This window comes from Bos indicus, chromosome 22 (assembly GCF_029378745.1).
Source record: "Bos indicus isolate NIAB-ARS_2022 breed Sahiwal x Tharparkar chromosome 22, NIAB-ARS_B.indTharparkar_mat_pri_1.0, whole genome shotgun sequence".
Classification (NCBI taxonomy): domain Eukaryota; kingdom Metazoa; phylum Chordata; class Mammalia; order Artiodactyla; family Bovidae; genus Bos; species Bos indicus.
Window position 1 is genome coordinate 10,309,358 of NC_091781.1, and position 18,274 is coordinate 10,327,631.

The 18,274-nt window shown below is 38.8% G+C and overlaps 1 protein-coding gene across 27 annotated transcripts in view; it reads left to right on the plus strand.

Annotated features, from left to right (window-relative positions):
* Positions 1–18,274, plus strand: part of LRRFIP2 (LRR binding FLII interacting protein 2) — a 109,864-nt gene that overhangs the window by 66,665 nt on the left and 24,925 nt on the right. For 10 of the 27 annotated variants that reach the window (XM_019984200.2, XM_070776023.1, XM_019984198.2 and 7 more), the window contains 5 exons: positions 2,038–2,127; positions 7,754–7,798; positions 8,947–9,063; positions 12,008–12,079; positions 16,642–16,812. In XM_019984200.2, coding sequence (XP_019839759.2) covers positions 2,038–2,127; positions 7,754–7,798; positions 8,947–9,063; positions 12,008–12,079; positions 16,642–16,812 — 495 coding nt within the window. The remainder of the gene's footprint in view (positions 1–2,037; positions 2,128–7,753; positions 7,799–8,946; positions 9,064–12,007; positions 12,080–16,641; positions 16,813–18,274) is intronic. The other 17 variants (XM_070776022.1, XM_070776026.1, XM_070776041.1 and 14 more) reach the window with 3 other exon arrangements.

An 18,274-nucleotide genomic window follows, 5' to 3' on the forward strand; every position in this document is an offset into this window, starting at 1 on the left:
TGACGGATTTTCACTTTTTATTCTTTGTTGCTGTTTTATGCACATGCATGTATATGCACAGTTCACCAAAAACAAAAAATCCTCAAACAAGATTAATGTTTCCACATTCTTTAAAACTCATTACTATGGATTACAAATCATGCTGCCATTAATTAGTAGTTTTCTTTGCTATGTATTTAACTATTGTTTATATGTCTTTTAAGACCTGTGAATTTTTTGAGTTGCTGATGGCAAAATTTAAAAATATTGTCTTAGAATTCAACTAGAGTTACAGTTGTAAAGGTAAGAAATAGCTACATTAGAATATAAATTATGTGATTTCAGGTTATTTTTTTTTTTTTTTGATGAAGCAAGGAATTTTACAGAGAGCTGATGACATTTTTTCTATATTAAGAATTGATTTGAAAATTACATTGAGGAGAATGGTGTGTCAGCTTAGAGCTAAAAGAAAAAAAGAGAGCCCAATAACTGAGAGGCTATAATTCCGTTAAGAAATTAGAAGGCCATTTACTTTGAGTCATGTTTTGTGAAAGATTGTGAACCCAAGTTTTTCTTGGAAAAGGGTAACAGCAAGAGTCTGTGAGCTTTGTTGCCAGAAATACAGTGATTGAACTAAGACAGTTTTGGTTCCTTGGCAAGCCAGGTAGTGCTCATAATCACGGCTGAAGAGGAAAGAACAGTCCCCGCCACCCGCAAACACCCTGGAAAGTGATGGAGTGGAAGGGGCAGCAGCTTGGACCGTTGCTCCAACCTATTAGTTGCGTTAATAGTGATTTCTTTATTTATTATTTTTATTTATTTCTTTCTTTAATGAGCATGTAGTAACTGTCTTTGTAGGTAGGCTTAATATATCACGTAAATGAACTATCAAAATTCTGAGATGGTGGGTACCTTTATAGTATTATATGTAAATTTAAGTTGCATTACTGTTACTGAAAACAAGAATACTATTGTGTGATCATCTCAGCTCTTCATAAAACTTCGTATTTGTAAGCCTTAAAGAAGGCATCTTTGTGGATGGGCTTCCAGATTCCTTTCTGGAAGAGAAGAGTTTTTGAGCTAGGTAATCAGACAGAGCCGAGGTAAGCAGTAGCTGATGAGTGAGGTAACAAATGTTCATTGATTAAAGCAATTATCCTTCAATAAAAAGAAAAAAATGTTCATTGTTTTTTAATTCAACAAATGCTTATGGAGTGAGTACCAGTTATATATGAGGCACTGTGTTAATTGCTGGGAATAATGTGGTATGCTACACAGGCCAGATTACTGACTTCATGGAGCTTACATCCTAATGAAAGAAATAGGGGAAAAAACTGGTAAAGGAAGGAACAAAAGGAGAAAGTAAACTAGAGACTGTGAAGAGAAAAGCAGGTGACATGATAGAGGACATTGAGTGGAGTGTGTGTCCCTTCGGGATGGGGTCATCAGAGAAGGCGTCTCCTTCTCTGGGAGGTGAGCTTTGAGCTGAGAGTTCTTAGGCCAGTGCCAACGGCTAAGGTGGGAAGAGACTGTTGTGTTTAGGAAACCAGAAAGACGCCAGTGTAGTTCCTTCGTTGTTTTGTTCTACAGTTCCTGGTCCTGAGAAGTATGAAAAAGAGGAAACTGTGGAAACTGGGTAAAAGGCACAATAAATACTCTGCAGGTAGTTCTGCATTCAGCATATATGTGCTTAACAGAGTCGACAGCTACAATGCATTAGACATTTGTGGAAAATAGTAGAGGCTTTAGGTAAATGCTGTCCTAGAATCCCTCGTGGTGAGGGTGATGCTCCTCTTCAGGCAGTAGATGATGATCTCTGTAGCATAGAACTCTGACTAAAATTAATAAGAGTTTATTTTAGGGAGCTGTGATGTCATTTTGGAACCCTTTACATTTCTTTCTTACCTTCTTGAGTAAGTAATCACAGCACTTCCCTCATTTCATTTCTTGATACTTTATCACACAACAAAAAAGGTTTCCCCTCATATGACAATGTTCTTATCGTTTTCTTCTCTCTCTCCTTAATGTTAAAGCATCTCATTTTCTTCTAACTGAAAGGTTTCTGCCGCTGATTATTTTAGCCGCTCCAATCGTAGGGGGAGCGTCGTCTCCGACGTGGATGACGTGAGCATCCCAGATCTGACCAGCGTGAGTGCAGCGCATGGGGACCCACTGTCTCAGGCTTGTGACTAACAGCTAATACAGTAGCTATTTTAAAATCAGAATTTAATTTGAGTACACTAGCATTGAATAGTTTTTTGTTTTGTTTCAAAATGTATACATTGATATGTTCTTATTTTTTTAACAATTTTTCCTATGGAAATTTTCCAGAAGCAGCCCGAACAATTATTGATATTTTGCTAATTTTGTTTCATCTGTTTCTTCCTCTTTCCCTCCTTTTTTTCCCTGAATTATTTTAAAGCAAGTCCCGTACATCATGCCATTTTCCAATAAATAGTTCAGTATGCCTCTCTAGTTAAGAACTTTTTTCTTATTTATTGTATCAGACCTAACAAAATGATAAAAAAAACTCCTTAAAACCATCTAATACCTTTCCCATATTTAGATATTCCTGATCGGTCTTAAATTTTTTCTTCTCTTTTCATTTGGTGAATCTATAAATTTTTAGGTGGACTTTGAAGGTTGAACAATAAAATGCACTACTTAGTAAAATGTCACTAATTAACCATAACTGGGAAGAATCCGAATAGATGTAAACATTTGGATTGTGGCGTTGTCTTTGAAGAAGTGCCTGCCCGTTGCTTTCACTTCATTCTGTGTGCTCTGTGCTCAGTCATGTCCAACTCTTTGCGACCCCATGGACTGTAGCCTGTCAGACTCCTCTGTCCATGGAGTTCTCCAGCAAGAATACTAGATTGGATTACCGTTTCCTCCTCCAGGGGATCTTCCCAATCAGGGATCGAACTGTGTTTCCTGAACCCCCTGCATTGGCAGGCAGATTCTTTTACCACTGGGCTGCCTGGGAAGCCCTCACATTCATTGGGAGCTGCATTTAGGAAAGAGTGTCCAGTAGAAACGCCTGGAGGCATTTACCTTAATGAAGGAACCCACAGCAACAGATGTCTGCCTGCCTGGTATTTCTAACAGCCTGATTTTCTGTCTGTAACACCTCTCTGTTGCTGACATTAGTGTTGTTTTTGTGTTGTTTTGCCCTTGAACCAACAACTGCTCTAGTTATCAACTCTTTGAAGCAGATGAGGCAGAGTTTCTTAACAAAAAATTAGACCCTTTTTTTAATGAAGAGATAGTTCTTTACATTTAGCACATCACAGATTGTATTTAAATAGCTACTTCTGAATGGCTGATCCTAGAAAACAATTCCAAGTGTGGTCCTCAAGTGTTCCAGATTGTTGGCTCTCAGAGCTGGCTGAGCAACAGCCCCTGTCTTGGCTTTCATCAGATCAAAGAATCTCTTTGCACCCAATAGAAGACTGGCTCCCAGGTCCTTCACCTGAAATATTGCCTATTTTATTAATTTGCTTATTAACCTGTTTTTTCATAGATATAATCAGTTTAATTTATTATGTACACCCTTTCTCTTAAAAACTTTGACTCTGTTTAGCACCTAATGTGATGTCTGAGTTACTGGTTAGGTCCTTTTTTAGGTTTATTTCTTCGCAGTTTATTTTAGTAACTTATACAGAAGTGAAAAGATTGACTTTATTTTTAAAGTCTTGCACTGCTGCTTCTAATCAAATAAAACTCTTCTCCCAGTAATTATCTACACATTTTAATAAAAATTATACATATTTAAGATACATAACTAATGATTTGGATTTGATACACATGTATATAGGCTTCTTGTTGTTAATTTAGTCGCTAAGTCGTGTCCAGCTCTTTTGCAACCGCATGGACTATAACCTGCCAGACTCCTCTGTCCATGGGATTTCCCAGGCAAGAATACTGGAGTGGGTTGCCATTTCCTTCTTTAGCGGGTCTTGCCGATCCAGGGACAAACCCTGCATCTCCTGCATTGGCAAGTGGATTCTTTACCACTGAGCCACCAGGGAAGCCCCCATGTAGGCTATGCATATCAAGTCATGCTGTGCACCTTATAACATAAGCACAAGATTCTCCAGAGCATTAGTTGGTAGACTTGGCCAGCACCCTGTTTTATAGCCTATGAGCCGCAGTGATTTTTATTTTTTCCTGAATGGTTGTCTAAGTACCTATGTAATATCCTTAATTTTGCCTCTTAGCACAGCCTAAAATAATAAAGTTTGTTCAAATGCCTTAATATAATACTCTTATCTCTTGATCACACAGTATATTGGATTTATGATATGGGTGACAGAAGGGTTGCTGCTTGCTGAAAGTGGCTCTCCATATCAGATATGCATAGCTCAGTTATATCACATCTCCAGTGTTCTTTTAAAAAAGAAATATAATTTAGAACAAAACGCATCTTTATTTCTAAACAACTCTTTCTATTTCTAAACAACACTTTCAAATGACGGTATTAAAATGTATTCACAACTAAAATTGTTTCCATTCAAAAAAATTCCGTTATGTTTTACCATTTTAGTAGGACAAAATTATCGGTCACAGTAGTCATATGCTGAGACATGGCCAATGGGCCTCTTCATCTGAGAATAAGAAATACCTTTCTTTGAAACAGAGGGTTTCGAAGATTTGACAAGATATGTATTCTAAGAATGGAGAAGGAAATGGCAACCCACTCCAGTGTCTTGCCTGGAGAACCCCAGGGACAGCAGAGCCTGCTGGGCTGCCATCTGTGGGGTCGCACAGAGTCGGACACATATTTTTCATGTGCTAATTTCAACAAATAATCATGGAGTTTGGACTTAAAGAGAAACGATCTGTGTTCTCTGATGTTAAGAGCAAAGCATTTTCAGATTTCCCAGACATAGATAAGATAAAAGCATTTATCACCGAAATATAGAAAAGATGACAGTTGACACTTTGTTTACTGGTTGATAATTTGAAATTCTTGAAAGCAGCAGTGAAGTTTGCCATCATGTGCTCTTCTTTGCAGATTAACACGAATGTAAAATATTAGAAGCCTGTTAGCTAGCTTTCCATTTCCAACTATCAAGGAAACCCTTTTCTCGATTGGAAAAATACATATTTAATTATTTAGGAATGTAATGACATAACATGTACTTGAAAGTTTTTGAGAATAGTAAGCTGTCGTCAGTACTCATAAGCAAGTTCTGAGGTCTTTACTAATGATTTATTTTCAGTCTTCTTTTCTATCTCAGTTTAATTTGCTTGTTTTACAAAATTGTGGCCATATAGTATTATATAGAGAGCCTTTGTTTTCTGACTTTTCATATTACTACATTATTCATTTTTTCTGTGTTATTCATAAACAACAATTTTCGAAAAATCAGCCATAGTCACCATGTTTTACATTAGATCCTCAGACTTTATTTATCTTACAGCTGCAAGTTTGTACCCTTTTACCAGCAGCATTTCCTTCTTTTATACCTTAGCATATTAAAAATGACTCCATTTTATTCTGTTTAAGACCCTTTCCAGGGTCTGGTGGAGTCTGGGTCATCATTTTGAACACGAGCTTCTTGTTGCAGTGCAGCTCTGTGGACCTCCTGGGCATTTAGAATACCAGGTTTCAGCTCGCTTTTTGTCTAAATGGAAGGCTGGCATAATGCAGCACGAGGAGGAGAATTGGGGAGTCTCTGGCCAAGTCACTGCAGCCAAAACAACCGGGCTGCGGTGGGGCTGCTCTCAGTGCTTCTGCTGCTCCGCAGTCTGAAGCTTGGCGCGTGGTCAGCCTGGGTTGCGGCAGTCCTGTCAGAGGAGAGTGACAGCAGGAGAATCAGCCCTGTGGTCGACTGGGTCACTCATGCCCCCTCTTAACTGTAAGATTTCGCTCAGGTGTCTGCCTGTTAAGAAATGGATGGGTTGGGGGTCATTTGTTTGAGAGCGATTTAAGGGGACAGAATTTCAGATGGACCTGGAAGATTGTTTCTGAATGCTGCCTGTTTTTCTCTTTAACTCATTAGAAGAGAGTTGGAAGGTACTCTAAGGAGAATAAGGCAGTCTATTTAGATGTAGTATTTCTTTTGTTCTGAGGAATGACACGTTAAATATTAAGCAATATATTTTTACTAGTATAGACATGAGGAAGGTAATTCCTTCTTATGGCAGTATTTGCCAACATGAAAAACTATTGTTACTGCTTGTTTAAGACCCTTCATATGTGACTTTAAGAAGTCAAAATGAAGTAATGTCCATTCTTTTTTAAGGGTATTGTAGTAAGAAGCAGCAAAAATAATTCAAAGGCTAAGACAGGATTTATGTTCTGATTTAGTACTTATAGAAAAAGGTGTTTACTGAGACAGAAAATGAACATGATAAATGTAATTTTTAAAAAAAGAAAACTTTCAAATATGAGGAAGTTAGAGTGAAGTGATCTGAACTGAGCCAGAAATAATGATGTTTTGTGTTTTAATAATTAACTGAGGACAGTTTTCAAATCTCTTCTCTAGATTGGGCTGGAAGGATTATTGGTCTATAAGTTGGGGTCTGGGTATGTTTTCATTTAGTTAAATTTCTCTGTGATTTTTTTTTCTCCCTAGTGGTAATTGGGGCAGTATATACAGGTAAATAATGGGAAAAAATTGACAAAACTCAGATCTGGATCCAGCTCTGGGATTTAGTTGTTCATCCTTCAGCAAGATCTAAAATTTCTCTTTCCTCAGCTGTACAGTCAGAGTTTTAGGCGAGACCTTTAAGGTCCTTCTCTTCTCGAAACACTGACGGAAACGACCATAAGGCCTGTCTGTGAGAGAGGATAGCTAGTTATGCCATCTCCAGACAGTAGGATACTACACAACTGTTAAATGAGGTCAGCCTGTAGGCGCAGAAGAAGTGTAGTTCATTTATTCACTCATCTGACAAGTTCTCAGTCCTTCTGTATGCCAGGTGCTATTCTTGGTGTTAGGAATACAGAAAAGAACATACAGACATGAAGTTTACATTAAAGAGAGAGATCAGATACTAAATAGATTAATAAGTATCATGGGGTCAGGGAGTGATAAATGCCATGAAGAAAAATACTTTCTCTAATCTCTGAAACATGGTGAGGGAAAAGAGAATATATGGGATGTGCTTGGGACACCACTGTTAGAGTTTTGTAAAGACTTGGGAGTAGATTGCCCTTGAGGGAAGCACATGCCCTTTGTGCTGTCTGATTTTCTTTTTTTAGATACTTGTGCATATATTAGTTAAAAAGCAAAAACCAGAAGCATACAACCAAATCCTCGGACTGTGGAGAATGTTTTTGAGGATACACTTAACATGCTGTAGTCCAGTCTGAGCTTTTTTGGCTAAGTGTGCTAGCCTTATCTGTGTGTCCTGTGTACTAATAATGTAATAAAGTTTATTGGCTTTTGGTTTTATCAGACTTTTTCTTCTGACATATATGAGTATTTTTGTGTGTGTGTAACTTTTGCAATGCTAGAGTTTACATTTATATGTAGTTTTCTTTTAATTGTTTCAAATACCATGAAAAGAAAAATCTATGCAAAAGTTCTAACTTTTTTCATAAGGATAGCTTGCTTACGCTGTCTTCCTTGAATAGGAGTTGAAGTTAACATCTTGTCTTCTGTGTCCCAACTTTTATTTCAGTTTTAGTATGTTTACTTTTAGGATCCAAATATCAGTTGAACTTGGAGAACTCAAATGGTGTCACTTCTTTTTTTCTTCCCCCTTAAAAAAATCAAAAGGCTCAACATCTTTTCTGATTTTTATCTCTGTTCTTTTCTAGTTGGATGAAAAATCTGATAAACAGTATGCTGAAAATTACACAAGGGTGAGTATATAAATTCCTAAAGAAATTAAGTTCTCGAGGTCACTAGCTTACTTTCTACTACTATTTTATTCTTGATTTTACAACAGTTTAACTCATGGAGTTACTGTTCCTTTCTTCATCTACTTCCTGTCCTTGACCCCCAAATTCCTATGCACTTGAATCATGTGAAGCCTTGGGAAGAGAGGAGACACTGCATTTTATTTCCTTGCATGTCACCTCTTAAACTTGTGGCTGCTCTTTTGATTTTCGGTCCTCTAGAATTTCATCCTGAGAAGAAACCATTACAATGGTTTGCCAGTTCTGTCCAGTAGAAATATAATGCAAGCCACAAATGTAAGCCACATGTGAATCTTCTAGCAGCCACACTAAAATAGTAAAAGGAAACAGATAAAATTAATTCAAATGATATATTTTATTTAACCCCTATGTCCAAAATATTTTAAGCATAATCAACATGAAAACTTATCAGTGAGATATTTTACATTCTTTTTTCCACATCAAGACTTCAAAACCTGGTGTGTATTTCACACCTGAGAAAGAACTCTGTGTTTGGAGCAGTCACATTCCAAGTGCTCAGTCACCGCATGTGGCTAGTTGTCTGCTGAACTGTCTGCCCAAATCTCTGCCGTTTATTAATTCAGGAGCATCATCCACAGCTGAGGGCAAAATGCTGTTGCTCTCAGCTGCAGACAGTGTCTGCAGCTTTTATCAAAAAGTGTTAGGAAAAGAAAAGGTTCTAAAGAAGCAGCTTCAGGAACCTGATAATTAGCATACCAACAGAGCATTCTGGAACTGTTCAAAATCAAGCTGATGTCCTCACCCCAGCGCTGTTTACAGTACAGTAAAGATAAACTTAGAAAACAGACAACTCTTCACACGAACTGTTTCCTTCTTAGTGATTATGAATCCTAGATTCCAAAAGAGTGAGCAAACGCAGTTGTGCTGAGTATGTCTGGGCCCATCTCTGGGTAACCCCCGTTTCCCCCCGCCCACCAAGTCCAGTCTGAACTGCTTGTGGACTGCATTCGGTAACTTCTTATCCACACTGCGTTAGAGCTCTTCCTGTCACCCTGCCCCACTTTTAGCTTCCACAGCAATTTATTTTTAAAGAATTAAGACTTAAAAGTGTCATCTGTCTTTTTCTCTAGCCTTCATCTCGAAATTCTGCCTCAGCGACCACCCCTCTAAGTGGAAACTCATCCAGGCGAGGAAGCGGGGATACCAGCAGCTTAATAGACCCAGACACCTCATTAAGTGAATTGCGGGTAAACCGCCATTTTGGTTTGCTTTTTATAAACATTTTTTATTTTTGGCTTCTTTGTAGTATACTAGAACCATTTAACATTTAATGTGACTTGGTAGGAAGGAAAGAAGTATGAGTCCTTTAAAAAAAAATTGTTAATACAGTTCAAGAATGTGACTAGGGTCTGAAAGGAAGGAGATTAGTTAATTCTCTTCTATTCTCTTTCCTGAAGATTTGATGGTATTTGGAATGAGCTCTGCTAGTTTACAAATGCCAAAAAAACTTTCTAATGTATATAAAAGTCATCCTTTCAAATAATTGGCCACATTTTAGATGGAAAATATGTGGATGTACGGGAAACCAGACTTTGGGGGTTATTAGTCTTTTGAGCCATTATAGTATTATTTGGCTGCTTGAATACAGTTATCGCTCAGTTTCATGATAAGACAAGTATGATAATATTTGGGATGACAGAAATACCTGAGTAATGAAAGCTCATTTAACCCATTAGTTGAGCCTCCAGTCTCATTAATAACCCTTTCAAGATATCTATGAATGTCTATTTGCTAAGCAAGCTGTTTGTAAGGAACGGGGCGAGGATGGTAATAAAAACTGCATTTATTCATTCATTCAGCATATATCGAGCACTTGGCCCCATAGGTTCAGGCAGTAAAACATACTTTGGAAACCTGAGGAATTCACTGTTTCACATGGAAGACAAGTGGATATAAACCAGTAAAGCCAGGTGGTGTGGTACTACCATAGTAGCAAGAGTAAGGCTGTTAAGGGAATTCAGAGAAGCATTGTCTAAATTGGAAGAGATAATGAAAGGCTTTTCAGAGGAGACAAGGAGTGAAGGAACAGTAAAAATTAACCAGGCAAAGAAGCCGAAGCGTGAAGGTGTTCTCTGATAAATTCAGAGAACCAGAAGGTTATCTGTGTAGCAGAGTTGCCAGAGGATAGGATGGAAAGTGGGGATTCGTAATGGATGAGAGAGAAAGCTGGAGGAGTACTGATGGGCCACATCTCAAAACACTTTGTGTGGCCGCCTGAAAGGAATTCAGGTTCACCCTGACAACAGTGGGATAAGAAGCAGGGAAGCGCTGCTATCGGATTTGCATTCCTAAAGGTTGACCACAGGCTGGAAGAAACCTTGGAGGCAAGAACTGTTCCTCTGTGGTTGAACAGTGGGGAGGAGATGAGCAAGTCAAAACTGTAATGGGAGGAAATGCAGGCAGCTTCCTCTGAAGAGAGTGTTGGAGACTGGAAGTTGATTGGCCAATAGTGTTAAGAGAGGGTTTTTGTTTTCTTTTAAAGGCAGCCTTAGTATTTATTTTCATGGGTTGGATTGAGCCAGTAGAGAGAGACCCTGAAGTTAAGAAAGGAGAGGAATAACTGAACATAAAGTGCCTGAGTAGGTGAGAGGAATGTCCAGATAAGGTTGGGGGGAGGTGGGCGCCCCTTCCCCCGACACAGTAGAGGAGGAGGGAGGGACCGTCGGTGACCCAGTCAGATTGCAGGCCGTGAGGAGCAGGAGTCTGCTGTGTGATACGGGCAGCTTGTACAGTGGGCTGAGGATTAGCAGAGGCTAGGGGATTGCTGCAGTGGCAGTGGCTGTGCAGGAGGCGGCCCAGGTCACGCTGGCTCTGACTCTGAAGGGGCCCTTGTTGTTGAGCTCTTAGTACCAGGCAGAAGCATGGGGGACGCAAAGTAAATAAGCTCAGCTCTTGCCTTTAAGTGCTGTTTTCTAGTCCAGCGAAAGACAGGAGAATGGGGCCTTCCAGCGTCAGACTCAGCTTGTGCTGCCATTTACAACCTCTTGGAAGGAAATGAGCTTGTATGTCCTAGTATCTGGCTCCTAGTAGGCCCTCTCTGGTGGCTCAGACAATAAAGAATCCGCTTGCAGTGCAGGAGACCTGGGTTCTATCCATGGGTTGGGAAGATCCCCTGGAGAAGGAAGTAGCAACCCACTCCAGTATTCTTGCCTGGGAAATCCCCTTGGACAGAGAAACTGAGCGGGCTACAGTCCATGGGGTCACAAAGAGTCAGACACAACTGAGCGACTAAGCACAGCACAGCATAGGCACTTGATAAGTGTCTGTTGAGGGAACTGAGGAGTAAAAGACAAGCCCACCGGGGAGGGAATGAAGAGGCAGGGGAAATGTTTATGTGATATAACTCTGTGCAGCGGGCCATTGTTCCTGCCTGTAATTGTAGTTAGGTTCAAGGGCCTGTAGCTGTTATTTCCAACCTAAATCAACCATCCAGAATAGATCTTACATAGCAAGATTGGGTACAAGGGAGACAATATTTTCCATTTAAAATTTGACCTGCTTTACTTTTTTTATAAGGATTATGGTAACATTTGGAGCAAAGACTTTTGTCATCATTTAAATGGTGTCCTCAGGATAGACTGTCTCATTTGACATTGTATTTAAAAAGGTTTGTGTTTAATTTCCCTCCCTTTATTTCTCTTCCTCCCAAATGAATTGTGGGCAGTAACCAAGTCATTGGAAGACAACTTGGTTCATACCTGGTTTTACATTTTTTAAAAACTTCTGCATAACTCAGTAAAATTTTCAGCTTGTAATTAATTTGCTACATATTTTACTAGTTCTCGGTGAAGTGTTATACTCAAAATTATTTAAATGATTTATACAATTTTCAAAATTGTGTTTTAAAAACTGTTATAAGCGATAGCTTTTGTCCATACACAGCCCTGCCCCCATTTGCTAATATTGCTTCAACAGGAGTCAATGCCAAGAAAATTTTTACTCTGTTGAATTGGTTACTCTAGGGCCTTCCCAGCCGCAGCATCACCTGTGCTGTTTGGAGTGGAAGCCACGTTTGTGTACTGTGACTTCTCTTCTTTTGGTCTGGTCTATTCAGAAGTAATTCACATTTTCATGAATCCTTTGAGACTTTGCGTGTGGTTTTATGCAATGGTTCATTCCTATGTCCTGCAGGATATCTATGACCTTAAGGACCAGATTCAGGATGTAGAAGGGAGATACATGCAGGGGCTTAAAGAACTAAAGGTATCAGGGCCCTCTCTGTAGCCCAAGCATGCTGTCTGTGCGCAGAAGTGTCAGTAACGGTGGTTTCACGGGTTCTCTTAACCCCACTGCACATGGCTTTACTAACAGTGTTTGTCTTTCAAGCATGTGCTTAACCTGCAGTGAAAGGCGAACTTCCAGTCTCTGCTGATATTTACGTGTGTGGTGTAGTTGGTGGAATATTCAGCAAAAGGTAGCTGGACTCAGTTTTTAAACCTTGTAAAATGCTTACATATCCCTTGTGTCTTAGCCTTACGAAATTGAGTTAGGCAAAAACCTAAGAAATGTTCTAAGAATATTTTTTTTATTGAGAATTAAACCTTAAAATTCTTCCAAGCTAAATAAAAGAGCATTGCCTATTTCTGTCACCAAATGCAGTCAGTGTTAGAAATAGGAGGAAGAAGCATCTGAGAGAGAGAGCATTACCGTAAATAACCCCTGTGGTGGAAAGACCCTGAAGCACGAGGACTGTGTTTTGGTGTTGTTTTTACATATAGGTCAAAAAGGGTTACACACATTCAGTGCCTTAAAGAATTTGGAGGCAAATTTAAATAGGGATCTTCCCTGGTGGCTCAGATGGTAAAGAATCTCCCTGCAATGCAGGAGACCCAGGTTCAATCCCTGGGTTGGGAAGATCCCGTGGAGAAGGGAATGGCTACCCACTCCAGTCTTCTTGCCTGGAGAATTACATGGACAGAGGCTATATTCCATGGGGTCACTAAGAGTCAGACACGATTGAGCAACTAACACATTCACTTTTTACATGGTGGCAAGAATGGCTACCAGTTTTCCAAAGAAGTGTAGGTGTGTGGCAGACCTTTTAATTATAAATGGCACTTGATTATCATGCTCTTCCCTGTGTTTCCTTAAGAAGTCCAGGTCTAATATTATGAATTACTGTAAGTTTCTCTGAACACAGGTAGTTCCCTATTTAACATAGACACCAGGCCTCTAAAAATGTGTAAACAAGGCATTCAGAAAGGTGACTTGGGCAATGCCCCAGGAGCACAGTATGAACCTAACAAGCAAAGGCTTTGCTCAGCTGCCCTGGCGTGACTGGACTTGGGCCAACTACCAGCCAGAACCTTCATGCGGGTGATTGTGGCCCAGAGGCACACAGTTAAGACTCAGGACCAGAAAGGGGGGGAGGCCTGTGGAGAGCATTCCTGGGGCGCCTGGACACCACGGACAGCCGTGTGTGGGCACTGGTGACATCAGGAGAACCCCAGTCAGTGTGCCTGTGTGCTCCCGTAGCCTTATTGCTCTCCTCTCCAAGTTTTGGAGCTATGACTTGGAAATATCTTAGATCAAGGGAACAAATCCAGGACTTTTCAGTCAGTACATTCATTTTAAAGTATTGAGTGTAACATAATGTATCAGGAAAGCAAATGATTGAGAGGAATTCTTACTTGTTTTTCATTTTATTTTGAACATTTTCCTCTTTTTGACCTACCATTTATTGCATTCTTTGAAGGATACAGAAAACAGATTCACCTTATTTGAAACTCTGAATAGATAAGACCCCTTTTCTTAATTCATAATTAGTGTATAATTGAACTTGACTTCAGATTATGTTTATCCTTGAAATGAGTCTTTTAAACAGAAGAAAAAAGTCATTTACGAAATCATCCAGTTGGTGGGCAAAGCACAGTGGTTGTCGGTGTACCTATATCCTGTTAAAAAAGAATGCTGGGTCATTGCTTATGACATTATTCTCAAGTACGTCTGCCTGTGAGGGGTGTTTTCCCACTCCAACTTCCATCCATCATCACCTGGATCTCATTAATAGCACAGATTGCTGGATTCTACTCCCAGATTTTCTCATCCAAAAAGTCTAGGATGGGGTTATTGAAAATTTGCATTTTTAGCCAGGTCCTAGATAATGTTGTTGCTTCTAGTCTAGAACCTACACTGAAAATCAATTCCTTAGATACATTTAAGTAAACTAATTCCTTATGGGTATCACTGTGTGAACTAGATTAAAATCATTAAAACTACTTGACACTTAAACTAGTCCTCTGTGGTCTGTTGTTTAAAGAAAAGTGACTTCCATACATTTTATGTCAGTTTTACTTTATATGTTGTATCCTTGCAGCTGCTGCTTACACTGCCTCAGATTCTGGTGTTCATGCAGTCACACCCCATTTTGTGTGGGACTGAGTTGTGAGGATGACTTTTCTTTTTCTTTTTTTTTCATTTTTGCTAGTTGTCTCTAAGATGGATCAGAATCATTCCAAATTCTGTACTGTATGGAGTTGGCCTAAAAGTTTGTTCATTTTTTCTGGGGAAAAACCCCAAAACATTAATATACTCCTGATTTGCAAACAGTTAAGTGTATGTGTTTGTGTATCTTTATTAAGGTAAAATTCACATGCCATAAAATTTACCTATTTAAAGTGTACAGTGTAGTGGTTTGTTTTTTTTTTGCATAGTCACAGAGTTGCACAGACATCACCAGTTTTACAGTATTTTCATTACCCAGAGAGAAACCCCATACTAATCAGCAGTTGTTCTCCATTCCTTCACTCCCAGACCACTAGTCAGTGTTGTCTTTTGTGATTGACTTTTTACTTAATGTTTTCATCCATGTCATAAGATTCATCCATGCCATAACATGCATCTGTGTGTGTGTGTATGTATGTGTGTATATATGTAAAAATTGCTGGGTAACATTCCAGTGTATAGATTTACTACATTTTGTTTATCCATTTATTAGTTGATAGGCATCTGAATTGTTTACAGTTTGGATCTATTATGAATAATGCTGCTGCAAACATTTGTGTCCAGTTTTTTGTATAGATATATCTTTTCATTTCTCTTGGGCAGATTACCTAGAAATAGAAGTGTTGGGTCATATGGCAGCTCTATGTTTAACATTTTGACTTGCTGCCAGACTGTTGGCCCGAAGCAGCTGCACTCTTTTACATTCTCACTAGCAGTGTATGAGGATTCTGGCTTTTCCATTTCGTCACCAACACTTGTTATCTGTTTTTTTGATTATGTTTACTAGCCATCCTATTAAGTCTGGAGTAGTATTTCATTATGGTTTTGGTCTTATTTCTTTAATTAATGATATTAAGAATATTTTTATATTCTTTACCATTTTATACCCTCTTTGGAGGAATATCTGTTCACATCCTTTCCCATTTTAAAATTGAATTGTCTGTCTTTTAATTCTTGATTTCTAAGTGTTCTTTATATATTCTAGATACAGGTACCTTATCAGACATAAGATTTACAAATGTTTTCTCCCATTTTTTGCATGGTCTTTTTTATTTTCTGGATGATATAGTTTGTAGCATAAAAGTTTTTAATTTTTATAAAGTCTGTTTTTTTCTTTTGGTTTCATGTCTGAGAAACCACTGCCTACTCCAGAGTCATAAAGATTTACTTCTGTGTTTTGGGGAAAGAGTTTTATAATTTTGGCTTTTAATTTAGGACTGTGATCCATTTTGAGTTAATTTTGGGGTATGGTGTGAAGTAGGAGTCCACCTTTATTTGCTTGCATGTGGATCTCAGTTGCCCCAACATAATTTATAAAAAAAACTATTTTTCCCACTGAGTTGTCTGGGCACCCTTGTCAAATATCAGTTGATCATAGATGTGTAAAGGATTCTGGACTCTCAGAACCCTCAGTTCAAATATCATTGCTCTTTTATTTGTTAACATTTGCATCAGCATTTTAAAAATACAGAAGTGATGATCTTTTTCTATGTGAAATGTTTTTCTTTTTAGCTTTAAAAAGTTGCTGGGTAATAGTAATCTACCAAAATAGAAGCAGCTATTCAAAAATAGACTGTAAGCTATTTTAGGCAGGAAACTTTGAAGTATATAAAAATTTAGGCATTTAGTGGTAGCACTTTTTGGGGGGCGGGGAGGGGGGCTCACAGCCGAGCTTATGTTATCTGAGTTCCCCAGCCAGGGATTGAACCCAGGCCCTGCAGCGAAAGCATGGAGTCCTAACCACTGGACCACCAGGGAATTGCCCTGGTAGCTCTTTTTAAAAAAAATAATTGTTTTTGTGTCGCTTATTTTAAATGGCTAATATTTGAATAATTTCCAGAGAAAATGTGGATACATTTATTAATATCATGGAGAAGAGGAAAGTACTGAAAACACAGATCCAAGAAATGGTGAAATTCAAAGGAGTATGAAATTTGCTTGTATAAAAAGAGGCTATATTCCCTGTCATTGCATTCAGAGTACCAGATAGCTTGTTGTTGAAACTGCAGGAGTACCATTTCTGAAAACGTGAAGGAGCCTTCATTTTGTGACTGTTCCCGTGACTCCTCCGTGTTGTCTGCATGTCTTCGTCTTTCAGAGGCTGCACCGCCGCTTGTTTCCTTGGGCAGCGGAGAGCCCAGGGAGTGCTTGCAGTGGTACTCTTGGCTTTCTGTCGTCCTCCTGCTTCATGTGCTTGTTACTAAACAGCGTTTCCAGAGCTGCTTGTATTTTGCAAAAATGCATCTTCATGTGTCTGTGCCAGGGCTATAGGTGATGGGTATGTTTGAGATGTTAGACTGATGACTCTGACTTTCATTTAGGAGTCTTTATCTGAAGTGGAAGAAAAATACAAGAAAGCCATGGTTTCCAATGCACAGTTAGACAATGAGAAGAACAATTTGATATACCAAGTAGATACCCTAAAGGATGTTATTGAAGAGCAGGAGGAACAGATGGCGGAATTTTATAGAGAAAATGAAGAAAAATCAAAGGTAATTTGCTCATTTTACATCATGCCTTTCTCTGGGGTCAGAAAATTAAAACCTGCTATTTAAAAAGTACTGTTTTCTTCTGTAAAATGGGGCCAGTAATACCTACATCATAGTTCTGTGGTGAGGGGTTAATGATTATTACTGCCTATAAAGTGTTTACTTGGCACATAGTATGTGTTCAGTGAATGGTTGTTAGTATTATCGATGAAGAATAAAGGAGAATTAACATTTTTTCTTAAGTACTGGGTTTGATGGAAGAGGCCAGGGTCCCGGGGAATGGTATTTCCCTAAAAACGGATTGGTGCAAGGAGATCGACAGAACACGAGACTGCCATTCCTGGAATATTCTTTTTTAATTTTTATAAGATTTAGTTTATTTTCATAAGGGGGAACTTATCACATCCTTTAGTTTCTGAAAATAGAATGCAGTTCAAATTTTATCTTTATTTTCTGTCTCTTAATTTGACAATTACAGTGAATTACTTCTTCCTGTTATAACTGGAACTCCACAAAGCTCCAAAGGCTTTCAGTGAGATGGCTCGTTTTTTCTCTTTTCTTTTTTTCTTCTCTTCTCTCTTTTCTTCTCTCATTTTTCAAGAGAACCTGTTTTCTAAATGATTGGGGAGAAGTCTTTAACCAGTTATTTGGAAACAACAGTGTGGAGATGTGGATCAGAAATCAGCAGATGTTTTCTTTAGCGATTTGTAAGCTATATTGTTAAAATGTGCAGATGGAAAATAAAAGCCACTGCCCAAGGCCTGGTTTTGCCTTTTGACAGCCGCAGGAAACAAGTTGCATTCCCTTAAAAGTTTATTGGATTTTTTAAAAAGTGCTGAAATCAGCCCAAGCAGAACAGATGGATATTACTATGAAGAAATAAGTTGCAGTACATTGTATTAAAAAAAAAAAGAATTTAGGAAATGTGCTTTGGTGAATTGTTAGAAGCAATAACAATCTGTATTTGTACATAATAAAGGGAGAAAAGGTGTTAATATAACCTCTAAGGGACCCACATTATTACTGTAGACTCTCTAGGGATTTCTTGAGGACTGAAAATGCTCATTCCAGTCTGTTTTTGTCACTTCTACAAAGTGTCACGATGTATTTGCAGCAGGGTTAGGGGAAGGTGACTGCAGCCATGAAATTAAAAGACGCTTACTCCTTGGAAGGAAAGTTATGACCAACCTAGATAGCATATTCAAAAGCAGAGACGTTACTTTGCCAACAAAGGTCCGTCTAGTCAAGGTTATGGTTTTTCCTGTGGTCATGTATGGATGTGAGAGTTGGACTGTGAAGAAAGCTGAAGAATTGATGCTTTTGGACTGTGGTGTTGGAGAAGACTCTTGAGAGTCCCTTGGACTGCAAGGAGGTCCAACCAGTCCATTCTGAAGGAGATCAGCCCTGGGATTTCTTTGGAAGGAATGATGCTAAAGCTGAAACTCCAGTACTTTGGCCACCTCAT